Source organism: Guillardia theta (genome assembly GCF_000315625.1).
Source record: "Guillardia theta CCMP2712 unplaced genomic scaffold GUITHscaffold_61, whole genome shotgun sequence".
Taxonomy (NCBI): Eukaryota; class Cryptophyceae; order Pyrenomonadales; family Geminigeraceae; genus Guillardia; species Guillardia theta.
The window spans coordinates 193751-210188 of record NW_005434613.1 but is presented as its reverse complement, the minus strand read 5'-3'; the positions used below and the strand labels follow the sequence as shown (position 1 = coordinate 210188).

At 53.3% G+C, this 16438-nt stretch overlaps 6 protein-coding genes across 6 annotated transcripts; 3 read left to right on the top strand and 3 right to left on the bottom strand.

Annotated features, from left to right (window-relative positions):
* Positions 1-1469: 1469 nt before the first annotated feature.
* GUITHDRAFT_112701 (hypothetical protein) lies at positions 1470-3155 on the bottom strand (the record flags this gene model as incomplete). Its single annotated transcript, XM_005828153.1, has 10 exons — positions 1470-1715; positions 1795-1838; positions 1894-2043; positions 2089-2223; positions 2447-2516; positions 2603-2650; positions 2698-2748; positions 2814-2880; positions 2936-2954; positions 3002-3155. The coding sequence occupies 10 exons, from the start codon at positions 3153-3155 to the stop codon at positions 1470-1472; spliced, it is 984 nt and encodes a 327-aa protein (XP_005828210.1).
* A 1622-nt stretch (positions 3156-4777) lies between these two features.
* Positions 4778-6567, bottom strand: GUITHDRAFT_164435 (hypothetical protein; the record flags this gene model as incomplete). Its single annotated transcript, XM_005828152.1, has 3 exons — positions 4778-4924; positions 4973-5086; positions 5363-6567. Coding segments are annotated over 3 exons (1464 nt in total), but the record flags the coding sequence as incomplete, so codon positions are not given.
* A 1415-nt stretch (positions 6568-7982) lies between these two features.
* On the top strand, positions 7983-8191 carry GUITHDRAFT_42032 (hypothetical protein; the record flags this gene model as incomplete). Its single annotated transcript, XM_005828151.1, has 2 exons — positions 7983-8099; positions 8150-8191. Coding segments are annotated over 2 exons (159 nt in total), but the record flags the coding sequence as incomplete, so codon positions are not given.
* An 815-nt stretch (positions 8192-9006) lies between these two features.
* GUITHDRAFT_59300 (hypothetical protein) lies at positions 9007-10443 on the bottom strand (the record flags this gene model as incomplete). The annotated part of the gene is made up of 2 exons (XM_005828150.1): positions 9007-9654; positions 9694-10443. Coding segments are annotated over 2 exons (1398 nt in total), but the record flags the coding sequence as incomplete, so codon positions are not given.
* A 410-nt stretch (positions 10444-10853) lies between these two features.
* Positions 10854-13551, top strand: GUITHDRAFT_112697 (hypothetical protein; the record flags this gene model as incomplete). The annotated part of the gene is made up of 6 exons (XM_005828149.1): positions 10854-11959; positions 12101-12166; positions 12380-12498; positions 12728-12822; positions 12972-13148; positions 13354-13551. The coding sequence occupies 6 exons, from the start codon at positions 10854-10856 to the stop codon at positions 13549-13551; spliced, it is 1761 nt and encodes a 586-aa protein (XP_005828206.1).
* A 1050-nt stretch (positions 13552-14601) lies between these two features.
* GUITHDRAFT_52232 (hypothetical protein) lies at positions 14602-15990 on the top strand (the record flags this gene model as incomplete). Its single annotated transcript, XM_005828148.1, has 3 exons — positions 14602-14748; positions 14821-15126; positions 15244-15990. Coding segments are annotated over 3 exons (1200 nt in total), but the record flags the coding sequence as incomplete, so codon positions are not given.
* Between the last annotated feature and the right edge of the window lie 448 nt (positions 15991-16438).

The window sequence follows — 16438 nt, the reverse complement described above, 5'->3', positions numbered from 1 at the left end:
CTGTAGGACAATCAGAGTCTTTTCAATCCTCCCGTTCCTTATTCGCTCTCTCTCCCTCCCTACAGCTCCTCCTGTTCCTCGTTCTTGCCCTCGCCCTCGCCCTGGTCCTTCCTCCTGCTCCTGCTCTTGCTCCTGCTCCCATCCACCACAGCAGTGTTTTTCTTGTACCTTCCCTACTGGACTCTCTGAAGTCGGGTCGATGTTAATGGTCTCCGTGTCGCAAGCGAAAGTAAGTTTTTCTATTCAGTGACGTCAGCACCCCAACGCTTCTCATCGTGATGGCTGCACAACAACTCGATGTCTTGCCATCATCTCAGCATCATTGCCTCAGCATTATCAGATCAATCATGTCATCATCTTGTGACCATCGCCACATTCATCATCGTCATTGTCGTCATATTCAATCGCTTTCGATTTACCCATTCGCGGTTGGCTGAGATACTCCACAACACGTTTCGCTTCTTCTGCTGTCCTCACGATGGTGATGTATCTGAACATCGAATCACTCGACCATCCATCGGGTCAGTTCGCATCGCTCAGCATGATTGCAGGGCAAACAAAAGACCCTGAGCGCAAACGTGTCCTACAAACACGATACAACCTGTCCAGCGGTTCTTTGAGACGGAATCGTCTTTTCCTCGACGATGGTGGAAGGCAAGCTTCTAGATCTGCCTTGCTCCTCTTGATCGTCTTGCTGTTCGAGCCATCTCTGATACAACGTCACCACAAATGCAGTATAGTAGCTGAGATCATTCTCCCATCCCTTGCTTTCTCCTGCTCCCCCTGCTCCCACCGCCTTTCCTTCCTCGTCTCGGTACTCACTGCTTGTAACTTTGTCGCCTTTGGGATGGGTCGTATGATGACGACGAAGCGTAGCGAGGAGTGAAGGAGGAGGGGGAAGGAGGAGGGGAAGGAGGAGGGGAAGGAGGAGAAATGAGACCCTCTCTCTCCTTCCTTTCCAGTTCGAGGGAGTACTGTTTCAACATCTTTCGATACTCCAGCCCTTTTTGGCTCTCAGAGCCCAACGGTTTCTGGAGGATTGAACTTCAGAACATGCACTAAGAACTCCACATCATGAGCAAAACCATTATAGAACACCAACAGGTAACACCACCACCGCCAACCCCACTTCCATCGAAAGAAACATCAGAGTCTTCACATCGATGTAGGGTCTTTAAAACGGACAGAAAACCTGGTCATCTTCTTCGCTTTCCTCTTTCGTATCTTCGAGTAACTTGAAGTCTTCATCATCTATTGCGATGCAGACAAGGTCAAATCGAGGGATGATCTCAGTATTCTGCCATTGAAAAACATTTGCAGACATGATGAAACGACGTTTCAAGAATAATTGTCTCAGAATAACAGTCTCATAATCAGCAGGAGACCGCTGAAAATATTTTCAATTTCTCTCAAGAAAGATCAAGATTCTTATGCAGGCAATCGCAACAACTCGATCAACATATGTATCATCACACGTACAAAGTGCAACCTTGCGAATTCTCTTCGCCTCTCGGCATTTCCGGTTGCTTCAACTCATTCGTTTTCTTCGATCCAACCTCATCCTTCTTCTCACCCTTGATTGTGCTCATAAACGCATGATTGTCTTGCGATAGATTGTTTTTGACGTCAGCGACGCCACTCCCTTCGTTCTTAGTTTCCTTTCTCATCTTCGCTTCATACTCCTCGACGGTTTTCTCCAATCTTTCGAGGTATGGCTGTATCAAAGCACGTCAGCAAACAACTGATATCTATCGCAGCAACATTTGCATCCCATCTACACAGGAAACAACCCACCTTGGGTGTCTTTTTGAAGAATCGAGGGTAACTGAACCGTCTCCCTGCGAAAGCATAGGAACTCAGTTCATCCTCAGAACAATCAAGTCAAAAATTTACCATGATACCATGCCTTCATGCCCGGACTGAGGTTTTCTAACTTAATCGGTCCATACCCGTTTCGCTTAATCTCATCCAAAATGTCCTCCTCCTCCTCCTCCTCCTTCTCCTCCTCCTTCTCGTTTTTCTTCTCCTTCTCCTTCCGATCGGCTGCTAGTCTTGTCACAGAGAGGCAGGTGTATGTAAGTCAAATACATGTATGACTCTTCTCCACGGTTGGATTCTTCGTCTCTTTCTGTTTATCAAACTGAGCAAGACGTTGCTCAATTTGCTCAATTCGCTTCTTCTGCATGTGCTCTTGAATGGCAGCCATGTTGTCTTTCAGCTCCTCTGCCAAATCTTTTCCAGCCTCTTCTCTGTGAATTTTTTAAATATAAACCAGCAATACGAACAATGAAGAACCCACAACAACTCAGCAGAAGGGTTCTCGATGAAGCCCCGCGAATTTCCAGGTGCTATTACATCTAGACATTCTAACCTGTAGGCAAACATAGCTGTGTACCGTTGACGCACAAAAATCAGTATGCATCATGTGGTACATACGGGATCTCACGTGATCCCGGAATCCTTTCAAACTCCACCATTGCAATATCAACTGAGGGTGCGTGTCTCACAAGCTTGACCTGTTTTGACTTAATTCACATCACAGAAAATGTGGCAACCAACACGAAAAAAAATCATCACAGTCAAAACTTGCAAACATCCTCACCACTCCATGTTCTCCAAGTGTTTTCGACATGACAATATCGTTCCATCCCTAAAGAAAGATTCACTTCGCTCGCATCACCATAGGCCAAACCTCACCTTTCCCGCCATTATTTTCGCCGCATCTTCACGCACTCTGACCAGGTCGCCCTGTTCCCAACATGTCACTTTTGCTGCACCTCGTCGTCGACATCTTAGATGACATCTCAGAATACCTCTTGTATGTCTTTTTCTTTTGTGTCTTGTCCCCAAGACGTTTGTCTATCCTGACAAACAAGCACACTGCAAACATGAAATCATTTTCAATCCATGAACACCATGCCTCGAATGTTTGCACCTCTTGCGCGACTTTCTCCCTGCTTCAAGATCACCTCTCTTACATAAATTTACAAGCAGCAAAGACCTGCTATGACGTTGATCCTCCCACCCCCCAGCTTCTGTCTACAACAAATCGCCCGTCCCGAGTTGCTTCCGATGCACTGAGCTTGGCTGGTATGAAATCCCAACATCGATCTGCGTTCCATGACAGCGCCAACCTTGACGTTTGAGGCAGCCATACACATGATGACAACAATTGCTCCCAAGTTTGAGATTTTTGAAGTCAACCGATCCCTCTGACGGGACATCGGCAGTCCTTGCAACATGATTGTAGCCAAACCTATCCCACCGTCTCCTCCTCAGGACTTGATAGCAAAAGATCACCTTCCTCCTCAGTCCTCAGTCGAGCTATCCTCCATCCTCCCCTCACCCTCTCACTCTCTCTTCGCGCATTCGCTTCTTCGCTCTCTCCTCCCTCCATTCGCCGCCTTCACTGTCATGCCGACAAGTCGCATTGCTAGCGCCCAAACAAGTGAACGTTACAAACCCGAACACGTGTAACGGTTCGCCGGGCCGCGGTCCCCCAGCGGTCCCCATTCTGAGGCGACTGATGAGTCACTGAGACTGCCCGGCCAGGATACTGGGACCGTACCGGTATTACGGTCACTAGTAGTGTCCGGGCCGCCGATCGGACGGTCGGACCGTCACTGCCGGCCGGGCCCTGGACCGGGCCAAGTCCAGCACGGTGAACCGTGAGCGCGCTTCAGTCACAGCCGGGTCTCAACGATTGTCTTAGGCAGCTCATTGAAAAGTTATGAATCACCGGGGACCTCCAACTCTACTATTTTATTCACAGAACTTGGGTGAGACGAGCGGGTAGCCGAAGGCTGTGGTGATCTCTTGACTATCATACGGGGAGGTGAAGTCAGCGTCTCTCCTGCGGACACTCGGGTGAGGAGCGGGAGGAGCGGGAGTGATCAAGGAGACACTGGCTGTCACTGTGCTGCAGCAGTCTCACCAGTGCAAAATGAAGGATCGGCGAGCAAAGTCCCTTGCCTCCTGCCAACGACCTTCAGTCAATCCTTGCTGTCGATTCTCGCGCTCCTCACAGCTATCTTGTTGCGGCACATGGCAGAGGCGTTGTCGAGGACCAGGACGTTCAGCCTTGGCAGCCCTCCGTCAAGCAGCCTGCCCCACGTCCCATCAGCCGACATCGACGTCAGCTCATGACTGCATCGCCGTCACCTCGCTACGATGGCTGTACATGCTACCGTCACGCAGTCATCGATCCCAAGTACCTTCAGCGTGTCCTGCGATCGAAGTCAACAGCATTTCCAACGCTTGTTTCCTCCTTTTCCCCCTCCTGTCCCTGTTTGCATTCCTGCTCTCCTTCCCTGCCTGCCTGCCTGCCTGCCTGCCTGCCTGTCCCTCAATCACCATCTTCCTCGCTCCTCCTTCACCTCCTCCCATCATCAAGATTTGCTGCATAAAGTATCTCACCTGATGTCTTGCCAGCATCTTCCCACATCTTTCCAGCAACGTCTGCTCTTCGTCTTGCTGACTTCTCCCAAGAGCTTTCTCCCAGTAAACTTTCCTCGTTGCCGGTGGGAGCAAATTGAGCAGAGTATCAGGAGACGAATCTGAACCCTGCACGCCTGCAAACAGAAATTTTTTGACGTCAGAAGAAGCAGAGGGATAGCAGAGAGAGGACCAAGGCAGACAAGCAGAAGAGGGAGCGTACAATGGGGCAAGTTAGGAGGAGGACGTGGAAGGAGAGCAGAGGGGAGCAAGGGACGGGAAGACAGCAATGCAGTGAAACATCTCACAGAGGCAGACGTTACCCCGCATATTCAGATTGTAGATGATTGCCATGCTCTCAACGACGCTCCTGTCACAGTTGCGAGAGGTCATGCGGAATTTCAAACTCTCCAGCGGCTGCAGGTGTGCCAGGGCCGTCATCCCCTCCTCGCCCATTTCTCCTAGGGCCAGAGTCGAGAGATTGGGGAGCCTGGAAGCCAGGGTGAGCAGGAGGCTGGAAGAGAAGGGGAAGAGATACGAAAGCGTTGCCAGGATGGTAGCGATGTCGTCAGCAGAGATTCCTTGGAGCTCGAGATATAGCTCCTTGAGGGAGAGGAATCTTGAGAGGAACGCGGCGAGCAGCTCCTGGTTTCTGCAAGACAGGATCAGGGCTGAAGGATGAAAAGGGAGTCAAGGAGAGAGGGAGAGGGAGAGGGAGGGAGAGAGGGAGGGAGAGGGAGTCAAGGAGAGAGGAAGACGGAGAGGGAGAGGGAGAGGGAGGAAGAGAGGGAGGGAGAGGGAGAGGGAGGGAGCGGGAAAGGGAGAGAGAGAGGGAGAGGGAGAGAGAGAGAGAGAGAGAGAGAGAGAGGGAGACGTAGAAGGAGAGAGAGGGATTGAGAGGAGGAAAGTATTGCATTCGCTCCGTTACCTCTCCCCAACGGTCCCGACGATTGTCAGCCTACTGGTTTGGACTTGGTCGACTATTGGGAATCGCAAGTCCTCCAGGCACACGTTAATAAGAGTCAAAGTCGCCTGCTGTCCAGCTATGCTCCGCACAGACACGTTAGCCAGCGAGCTGCTGGGCTGGACCAGGTTGAAGCTGAGAAGTTTCTCCATCGACATCAGTTCTGACAGGGCCTTGCTTGAAACTCCTTCGCAGCTTACAAGCTGGAGACGGTTGATGCGGCTGCATTCTCGCGAGAGCAGCAGCAGGGATTCATCCGAGACAGTCAGCCCAGCAAGCGCGAGGCCCTCGAGGATGGTGAGATTCTTGGCAATGAGATGAATGAGATAATCTCCTCTTGTCTTCTCAACGATCCAAGACAAGTCAAGCGACACCACGTGCTTCAAGCTCGTCAACGTCACTTGCAACAGGTGCGCGTCAACATGCTGGAAGACCTTGCTGTTTCCCACGTGCAAGACCCTCAAGTCTCCTTTTGTACAGATCGCATCGAGGAGTGCGTTGTCGTAGGTGTACATGCTTTGCTTAGAGCGGCTGCCGTAGATGTCGAACGAAGCAAGGGACAGATATCTGCTGGCATGCATCAGATCCTTGAAACTGTCGCACTCCAGGTATCGTGCAGTCAGGTGCCTCAAGTTGGCTGGCAGTCTCAAGCCGAATCGACTCCCTTGAAGGAGATGGCAGAAAGAAATGTCGAGCGAGGCTAGTGAAGTAGGCATCTTATCTACCAGCATGTCAAAAAATCCTCCTCCTGCTCTCTCAGTCTGCTGGGGATCCGGATCTTGAACAAGCAGACATTGTCGCAGGCTGAGATGCTTGACGTGAGGGAAATGTGAGAGGATCAACCCCAAGCTCCTGTCCGAGATCATGTTGTTCGTTTGGCCCAGCTGCCAGGTGAGCCTTGCCCTACCCCACTCGCACGGCAGATCGTTGTTGGAGCACAGGAACGATCCGACATCAAGGTAAGTGACAGTCTGCTTGATGCTGGATACGATCCTGTGAAGGCTTCGGTTCAAGCATGCACATGGGAGAAGACAGAGCGGATGGACATGCTCCAAGACTTTCGTCAACACGTCATCGTAAAAGATTGACTTGGCCTCGCACACCCTGGGTGTTGAATACTCAGCACTTTGTCCCGGTCTTTCATCATCTTCTTCGACATCTTCGTGCATCCTTCCTAGGACATCGTTGTGCTACCTTCTTTCCCTCCTGGCCATTTCTGACTATCTTAGGCTCGAGAATTCCGCTTGTTTTGACTTCGTTCCTTGAGAGTCTTGACCTACTACAATCTCTTCATTCCATCAAGTCTGTTTGATGTCTTCGCACCAGCTTATCTCTCAGGAATGAACTGAGTGCCATTTTTCCTGTCTCAGATAGTTCTTTTTTTCCTTTACAAGAAAACAAAAACTTCTGTAAAGGGGCCTGTTTTTTTTTAAAAAAAAATTAGTTGCAGGTAAATGGGTGGGGTGGGGTGATACACCCTCTTCAACTACCGGCATTTTCTACTAGTTTAAAAGGGGTAATCATAGTGAGCAAAGGGTAGTGGTAGTTGGGATTTGTTGCGGACTACCTGTGCAGGGATGGCATGGCGGACGAGCGGGACGAAGGCGGGGAGGATGAAGAAGGGAGAGGAGAGAATGGAAATGGGAGAGGAGAGTGTAGGAGAAGGAGAGAGATTGAGAGAAAGGAAATGGGAGAGGAGAGTGTAGGAGAAGGAGAGAGATTTGAGAGAATGGAAATGGGAGAGGAGAGTGTAGGAGGAGGAGAGAGATTTGAGAGAATGGAAATGGGAGAGGAGAGTGTAGGAGGAGGAGAGAGATTTGAGAGAATGGAAATGGGAGAGGAGAGTGTAGGAGGAGAGAGATTTGAGAGAATGGAAATGGGAGAGGAGAGTGTAGGAGAAGGAGAGAGATTTGAGAGAATGGAAATGGGAGAAGATGAAGGGAGGGCATCTGTGCGGGAAACAGTGAGTCAAGGAATGAAAGGAGGATAAGGATCAGTGTAGAGAGCATCTTGATGGGAAAGGGAAGCCATGCTGCTAACGAAATGCGCTGGGGATGAAGGCTGTAATAGAATAAGAAGAGGGAAGGTCGATTTGTGATTGAGCAACAGAATATTATTGAGAACCCTGTGCTGTTTATGGGACTAACTCAAGTTCTGGTCCAGTCAAGGGTTTTCTCGGAACTCGATGGTCCTCAAGTCGATTTACATCGCTGTACTCCTCCAATCGTCTGTATCCCTGGCGTTCTCATTCAACTTGAACTCCTGTCCTCTGTCATCTCACTCCCTCGCAAGATTCCAGTCTTCGTGCAAGGCACTGCCAGCATGCCGAACTGGATGGCAGATTCCTCTGAGAGCATGCGCTGGTAAGAACGAGGAAGGGAATGACCCCATCATTCCTCCTGTTCCGAACGATCGCCAACCCATCTTGCCTCCCATCAAGGATCTTACTGGAGGAAACTTTGTGCAGCAGTTCATCATGGACCAGCTTGAAGATTCGCTGTTGGATGTACGGAAAGACAAACAGGAGGACGTGGTGAACGTGGAGGTCAACGGCGACAAGCAAGAGATTGGAAGAGTCGTCCACCCCAAAATGAGCATGATCTTCACCTGCAATGTCTGCGAGACTCGGCAGATGCGGTCCTTCACCAAGCTGGCTTACGAGAAGGGCATCGTGATTGTAACCTGCAAAGGCTGTGGATCGGTACCGGACTTGCTCATCCGCCCATGAATGCTAACTGTTACTCGTGACAGAGACACTTAATCGCTGACAACTTGGGCTGGTACAATGATTGGCTGGAAAAGGGAGACTCAAATGTTCAGGACATCATGGCGAGGAAGGTAAAACTGCGATATCTCGTGGGTTGGGATTTCTGTCTGAGAGATGTCTCTTGTGATAGGGTGTTACTGTTCCCCGTATCAAAGGAGATCTTGCCAAGACCCTTTATGAGGTTTGTCATTGCGATTGTATTGAAAGTCTGCAGAGATTGATGAAGGAGTGCAGGAGTGGGTAGAAGACGAAGCCTGACAAGGAGGTTCTTGGAGGCGGGTTGGGATGTATATATCGAAAGACGAGGAGTGAACTTGTGAGTTGCAAACTGAAGCAGATTGATGGAAGGGATTGCAATGACACCGAGCAGCTTCTATGGACGTATGCTGCAATCCTTGTAGAAAACTATTGTCGTGACACATCGCTCTTGATCACGGCGACCAATTGAGCCTGCTCGCAAGAACTCAGTCGAGTTCTCACGGGCCAGAGCGCTCACCTTGCTTTGACTTGTCTTCATCAATCTGTGAATGTTCAGCATGGTATCTCCGTCTTGCAGCTTCTTCCCGTCAAATGCTATGGATGTGCATGTCGATGGAGCGACACGGGCGTCTGAGCAGCACGAGTCACGATACAATCACGCACAAAGTCCTTCACCGATTCTCTGACGCAAATCTTTCGCTTTGTCTCCGACCTCCATTCTCACAGGAATCCGTTCCAATTCTTCCGTTTTGCAGCGGAACAGGACGACCTCGACCTCCTGGCCTTCCACTCCCACCTCTCCTCTGTCCGCAGAACTTGCCTTTGCCGTCTTGGCTCGTTTGCTCGGTGCTGCTCTGACGCTCCGAATGGTCGCCAGCTTCCTCCTCGCTTCTGCATACGAGGCCTTGTAGTCGACGATGGGAGCAGGATAGTCCTTTCCGATCTCACAGCCGATGGCCTTCTGGAGGGCCTCAGGCATCTTGTCGGGCTCGGCGATGAACTTGTCCGGTACCATCTCGAGCTCGGGGACGTACTTGCGGATGAAGACTCCGTGAGGGTCGTGGTCCATCACCTGCTTCGCAGGGGAGTAGATGCGGTTGGCGTTGATCCCCGTCGTCCCCGCCTGCATCTGGAACTGAGGGAAGTGAATGCCGGGCTCGTAGTCAAGGAACAGCCTCGCCATAGCAGGCGTCAGCCTCCGCCAGTCCAGCCACAGGAAGTAGCAAGCAAACGAGACCAGCATCGCCCGCATCCTGAAGTTGATCCACCCGCTAGCGTGCAGCGCTCGCATGCACGCGTCCACCATTGGGTAGCCAGTCCGGCCCTCGACCCAAGCTGAGAATCTTGCTTCATCGAAAGTCCCTTCATACAGCTGGTCGTATGCTCGGCACATGTTCACGTCCTCAATCGAAGGCTCGTCGTAGAGCTTCTGCATGAAGTGCGATCGCCATCGCAACCTTGCCCCGAAGGCAGAGAGTGACTTGAGCCAGGGCCCGACGTTGCCTCCTTGCTTCTTCTCCTTCCTCAGCTCCTCTGCCTTCTCCTCCACAGCCTGAAAGACAGTCCGCAGGGAAAGGTGACCCCAGGAGAGGTACGTTGACAACCTACTACATCCCTCCCATGCCGTGACAGGGGACGAGAGCTCCTTACTGTACATCATCCCTCTCGAGCTCAAGAACGACGCCAGCAGCTTCTTCGCTTCATCCTCCCCTCCCTTCTGCGCTTCAGGACGCTGACCGAAGTACTTCAGCCCGACTTCCTTCGGATCCTCCACGATCGAACCATGCTGCAAGCTCCCGTCGCTCAGAACGCGGATCTCCTCCGGCATCGGCTTCATAGGAAGCTGCATGTTGGATTTCCACCTCTTAGCCCATCCATCCCTCTTAGGTGACGACGAGACTCCCGTCTGGTCGAAGCTGATCCACTGCACTCCTCTGGTCTCCGACCACTGCCTGGCCCTATCCACGCAATCCCTCATCGCGCGATCCATGACCTCGCACGACGAGTACACGGAAGCGACCTTGTACGTGCGGTGGATTTCCTCCAAGACTTCTTCCACTAGCCCGACTCTGTAGCATACCGCTCTGTTGAGCTTGTACCTTGTGCAGAGAGTGTCTTCAAAGTTCGCCAGGCCCTCGTTGACAAACTTGAGGTGAGATTCATGGAGGTGGTTGCTGGACCACAGCAGCCTGTCGTACACGTACAGGATGACGAGCGGTCGAACTCTCTTGAGGCATGCATGGAACAGCGCCTCGTTGTCCGACACGCGGACGTCTCTCTTCAACCACAGTACGTCCACCTCGCCTCCCGACGTTGTCGACATACTCCCAGGCTCTTACCGCACTGACCTTCAACAGAAGGCCACACGCAAGCTTGCTCCAACGATCCACATAGTGCACGTCACTTGCTCAACTCACAACCTCCAGACATCAAAAACTTCTCCTCCAACCTCCTCCCTCCTGTCTCTTCCTCGCCTTTCTTCTTCACGTCTGTCTCTTCCTCGTCCTTCTTCTTCACGTATCTGTGTGCTCTTTGTCCACTGTCCTCTCTCTAACACCCAGCTTCTCTTCCTCCTCCTCCCCTTCGTTTCTTCCCTTCCCTTCTTTCCCTCCCTGCCCTTCCCTACCACGAAAAACTTCTTTATGTGTGAAGACGCTAGCTTTACACCCGGCCGTGCCCGATGTTTCAGGGAAATCTCGGATCACCATCATGGGGGGTGCATGGGAGGAGTACCGGGACATGCACAGGAGGAGCCGTCGAGACTTGGAAGGAGGAGGAGAGGAGGAGGAGGGAGCAAGCGTAGACTACAAGTACCTGGTGTGGCGATGCAGACCCCTTGGGAGCTGCGGGGGGCTCGGCAACAGGGTACAGAACATAGTTTCTGCCTTCGCACTTGCGCTGCTGACTGACAGAGCTTTCTTCATCGACTACCCTGGGCGCCCCCCGTACGAGCTCGACAACTTCGTTAGATCGCGGGGGATAGATTGGAGGGTCCCTTCCCAGTTCCTCTTCGCGCCATTGTCGGTGGATTGCGGTTTCGTTGGGCTGGATGCAACCGACAGCAACAATCAGGCAAGGAGTTCAGACCGGCATGCTCCTTGCTTGCTCTCTCCCAGCTCTCTCCCTGCTCTCTCCCTGCTCTCTCCCTGCTCTCTCCCTGCTCTCTTTGATCTGATCCTTGAGCAGGAGGTCAGAATGAAGAAGAGAAAGTTTGTAGCCTCCGAAAATTTCCTTGAATACACCGAGAGAATACTTTGGGTTCTCCCCTCTAGCGAGTTGTACCTCCGCGATGTACTGTACAACAAATTCTTGAGGGAAGCAGCATGTAGATACGACCTGAGGTCAGTCGATGATGCTTTTTCGCGTCTGGCAACCTTCCTGTTCTCCCCGTACGGGAGAGTCATGGAGGACTTGCAAGACATAGCTGAGGAAATGAAAGGCTTCTACACCATCGCACTCCAGGTGCGGGTGGGGATCGGATCGGACTTCCGACTATTCAATGAGAGCAATCTGAGGAAGGACGTCGTCAGGTTCGCCAACGTGGCAAGGCACGTGGAGGAGGAGTACAACACAGAGGGCAAGACCGTCCGATGGCTCCTGGTAACCGATAGAGACGAAGTGCAGGATGAGCTGGTGGCTCTGGGGTACAGGGAGCGGCTGTGGAGGCTTCCGGGAGCAGCGCTGCACATGGACAAGGGGGTCAGTTTCCAGGAGCTCCATCGGACCTTCGTGGAGTGGTACATGTTCAGCATGGTGGACGCGGCGGTGCTGACGATGGAGTCGTCGTTCGGCCTTACCGGATGGCTCCTTGGACGGTCGTGGAGGTGAAGGAGGAGGAGCAGGAGGAGCAAGAGGCATGAGAAGGGAGGAGGGAGGAGGGCGGAGGGCGGAGGGCGGAGGAGGAGGAGGAGGAGGAGGAGGAGGAGGAGGAGGAGCTGATCTAGGGATTGTCCCAGGGAACGGCCGCTGTTTGCCATTATCAGCGAAGAGAGGTATAGTCTGTACAACATATCGAAGCTAAGGTGATGCTGTTTTACTTCCTTTTGCCGTCGCTCCGGAAATCCCTTCAGCCGATGCCCTCGAATTCTCAATCCTGCTCCAAACGCCTTGCCCTCCCCGCTATGTTCCTTTCCTTTCCCATCTCCGTCCGAGGCTCCATCCATCCATCCATCCATCCATCCATCCTCCCTTCCTTGCTTCCCTCCCTCCTCCTTCTCCTCATCCTTGAGCTGCAGAGACGACACGGAGGAGTACACTTGCGGCCCATGGGATGTCTGTCTAGCTGGCGAGTACACCATGACAACATGGAACCGAGAGGAGACAGTGAAGGAATCCGTCGATTGCCCTCAACCCTGTCAGTGTTCCTGGCCTTCTTACATCCTTTTCCCACCTCCTTCTCTGCCTCACCTTTTCCCCTCCCGCCTCCCGCCTACCTTTCACTCTCAACCCCCTCCCTTCCCCTTCCTCCCTTCTCCCCCGCATTTCTCCCTCCCCTCCCTTCTTCCCCTTCCCACTTCCTCCCCTTCCCTCTTCCTACCCTTCCTCCTTCCTAACAGGACTTGCCAATCTGATGGAGCAAGCAGACGTTCCCTTCGACCCCGAGGATGCGATGCGCTGGTCCAGAGCTTCAACCTCCTTCCACAACGAGACGGAGACCTGCCAAACCTTCGAGGCCCATGTCAGCTCTGACCCACTCTTCTCCCCTCCTCTTCTCCTCCTCCTGCCTTGCTGATTCCTTCCATCCTCCTCCTCTCCACCATCCTTACTTATCCCTTTTCTCTCCTCCTCTCCTCCTCTCCTCCTCCCTTTGTGATTCTCTTCCTGCAGATCCTCTCTCCCCCTCCTGCGGATGGCAACCTTACCGTCCCCTACCTGGGCGAGCAGAGATCTCCTACACTCTCCCTTGTCTTCGAGACTCTTGGCATGCCCATGAGCAGCCTCAACGCCATCACGTACCTGCTGGAGATCGACGACTTCGTGTACGATGCCTTCACACGAGAGCAGGTGGCTTGCTTCCCACCTCCTCTTCCTCCCTCTTGCTACTTGAGAGTCCTTCTCCTCAACCCTCCTCCCTCCCCTCCTCCTCCCTCCTTCCCTCCTCCTCCTCCTCCTCCTCCCTCCTCCTCCCTCCTCTCTCCTCCTCCCTCCTCTCTCTTCCTCCCTCCTCCCTCTCCTCCTTCCACCATCCTCCCCTCACCGCCTCCTCCAGGTCGCTGTCCTCAAGATGCCTCCTGCCCTCGGGGAAGCGCAGCCCTGCTATCCTCCCATAGAGAAGGAGAGACTCAGGCACTCCCTCCCACCCATCGACCTGCAGCGTCTCCCTCCAGGCGTCCACACGCTTCTCGTGCGCCTCATGGGAGGAGACGTCTCCCGCACTGTTGAGGTCCCCGTCATCTACTCCTCCTGAGCACTTCGGCACCTGTTTCGACCTGTAAATAAACGCAATCAGTCTGTGTATCTACAATCTCACTGTCATTGCCGCTGGGCATTCCCTGTCTTTTCTGCTCTGATCTCTCACTCGGACGGCTGCATTACTGTCAGGCTGAAATCCTCCCCGATCGCCGCAGCATCAGTCTTATCATAGTAGACTGCTGGGCTCCGGGCCCGGGCCGCCGCAGTACTACGGTAACTGCCGCCCGGCAGGTGCATATCCGACTGTTAACGAGGCACGGCCATGTGTCAAAGCTAGGAATGTTTTCTGAGGCGGATTTTGGGGAATGTCGGGCAGATTTGGGGCAACATCAGTATTCGGGAAGAAACTCTCAAATTTATATTGTTTCTTTGAATATTTCATAAATATTTTGAGATATTCTTCAAAATTTGGTGGCTGACTTCTAAACTTAGGTGCAACGGGGGAGAAACTGTTGCGGGATGGGGAGGGGAGCGCACGATGCAGAGAGGCGGAAGGGGAGGAGGAGCGAGAACATGGCGAGGAAGGAAGAGACCAGAAGATGGAGAGATGGCGCCATGCATGATAGCGAAGATGCAAGGAGAGAGAGGGGAGCAGTCAAGGAGACTGGAAACAATGGAAGGCATAGAAGGGTGGAGGAATGGAAGTGAAGAGATGCGCTGGCAGGGAAGGGACGCAAGAGGAGGAGGGCTGTAGCGGTAGAAATGGAATGGATTGGAACCCCTATCATACCATATGTGTGCTCAAAAAGCTTGTTGGTTACATTCCGATCCTGAACTGTCATCGTGATCGACTTTGTTGCGTTCCAAGTTTTGCTGATATTTTGCTCAGGTACATTTGTGGCTCTCGTGATTGCGAGCGTTTCTTCCTCTGTTGGACCACAACATGCCTCTCGCAAGCTCCGACGCGGGGAGAGGAGGAGAGACCTTGAACCAATGGCTGATGATGGACGACCCAGCTATCAACATTGAGGATTCCAACAGCGAGGAACATGGGGAGAGGGAGGGAGGAGGAGAGCCGCCTTCGGAGGGTTTCGGCTTTGCTACAGCGACAATCTTGACGGTGAACATGGTGGTGGGAGCAGGAGTCGTCGGCTTGCCGTACGCGTTCTACCATGCCGGCGCCGTTATATCGTTGATCAGCATGTTCATAGCGACGGTGATGTCGGCGATGACCATGGGATACCTTGTGGAGGTCTCGGCATGGGCGCACTACATGGTGAAGCATACGGCAGGGAGGGAAGAGCGTACAGGGGAGGAGGGGGAGGGAGGGAGCAGAGGAAGGGATGACGCGATTGCTGAGCTTCCATCGGACGTGACGGAGTTAGATGCTGGGCCCTCCAGCTCCAAGCATGAAGCTCGTCCTGCCGTCGACAGAGAGGTCGCCATGTATGAGATGAGCGAGCTCTGCGGCATCTTTCTCGGGGGCTACGGGAGGAAGCTCTTCGAGCTCTGCCTCCTCTTGTACACCATCGGCTCCCTCTGGCTGTACGCCACCGTCTTCGGCTCCAGCCTCTCCCTCGTCGTTCCTCTCCCTCTCGGCGATCGCCCGACCAGCATAGCTTGGTGCCTTGTGAGGTGCGATGCGGTGCAGGATCAAGCATGCAGCGGAGCATGCAGGTGGGACAACATGACAGCTGCTTGCGTCGCCGCTCCCGCCGTCGCCTCCTACTGCCGTCAGAGCTACGAGGTGTTCCTTTGCTTCTTCGCCCTCCTCATGGTAGCTATGGCATGCATGGACCTTGCAGCGCTCAAGAACGTTCAGTTCCTCCTCAGCAGCTTCGCTCTCTCTGCCCTCCTGGTCATGGTGGTGACCTGCGTCGTCGCCGTCTACACCGACGGAGGGAACGACGCCGCGTACCATCGTCTGCCTCCTACGGACATGTCAGGCTTCGGCAAGCTGATCACTGCTGCTCTCTTCAGCCAGATCTGCCACCAGGGGGTCCCGACGCTGATGAAGACGATGAGGAGTGGGAAGCAGGCGAAGACAGTATTCCGCACTGCCCTCTCCTTCACCCTCGTCCTCTACTCCGTCCTCTGCTGCTCCACCATCTACTACTTCGGCCCTCGCGTCGTTCCCATCATCACGCTCAACTGGGAGGACTACACGGGAGGAGCGCAGGCAGGCATGCCTATCCGCTGGTGGGCTCCCATCATCTCCACTACCGTCCTTCTCTTCCCAGTCGTCAGTGTCAGCGCAGCGTTCCCCCTGAACCTCCTCCCCCTCGCCGAGACCATCCTTCGTCTCCTTCCCGCTCGATGGAGCCTCAGGATAGGAGAGGAGAGGGCGAGAAAGCTGCTCAAAATTTTCCTCTCCCTCCTCCCCATCACCCTCGCAGCCTTCGTGAAGGACGTCGCCAAGATCCTGGAGTTCAACGGCATGTTCGGTTTTGTAATCGCCTTCTTCGCTCCCTGCTCGCTCTTCCTCGTGGCTCGCAGCACTTGTCGCAAGCGCTTCGGGGAGCAGGCGGCGAGCACAGCGTACTCGAGCTTCCCTGAGTCTTCCACCTTCTGCGTCTTGCTCCTCCTTGCTTTCTCTGTCGTCCTCGCAGCCTTCACTGCTCGCCAGGTATGGAAAGAACGAGGAAAAAACAGAGGAAGAGAAGGGCGGTAGCTGGGAGGAGGAGGAGGAGGAGGAGGAGGAGGAGGAGGAGGAGGAGGAGGAGGAGGGGGGAAGGGGATGGAGGTTGCGGGCGCTGCCGCCGAATCGCGCTGGAAGAAGCGTACTGTGGGAAGATTCACAATTCACTGGAAACTCCTGAAAGCTAAAAATTTTTTAATCAGCCTACCTTCTTTGTTTCTGCCCCCTGTTCCCTTTGTCCTTCTCCGCCATTATTTCTTCTCCCATCCACCTTTTTCTCCGCCATGTAGAGTGTCTATATTCT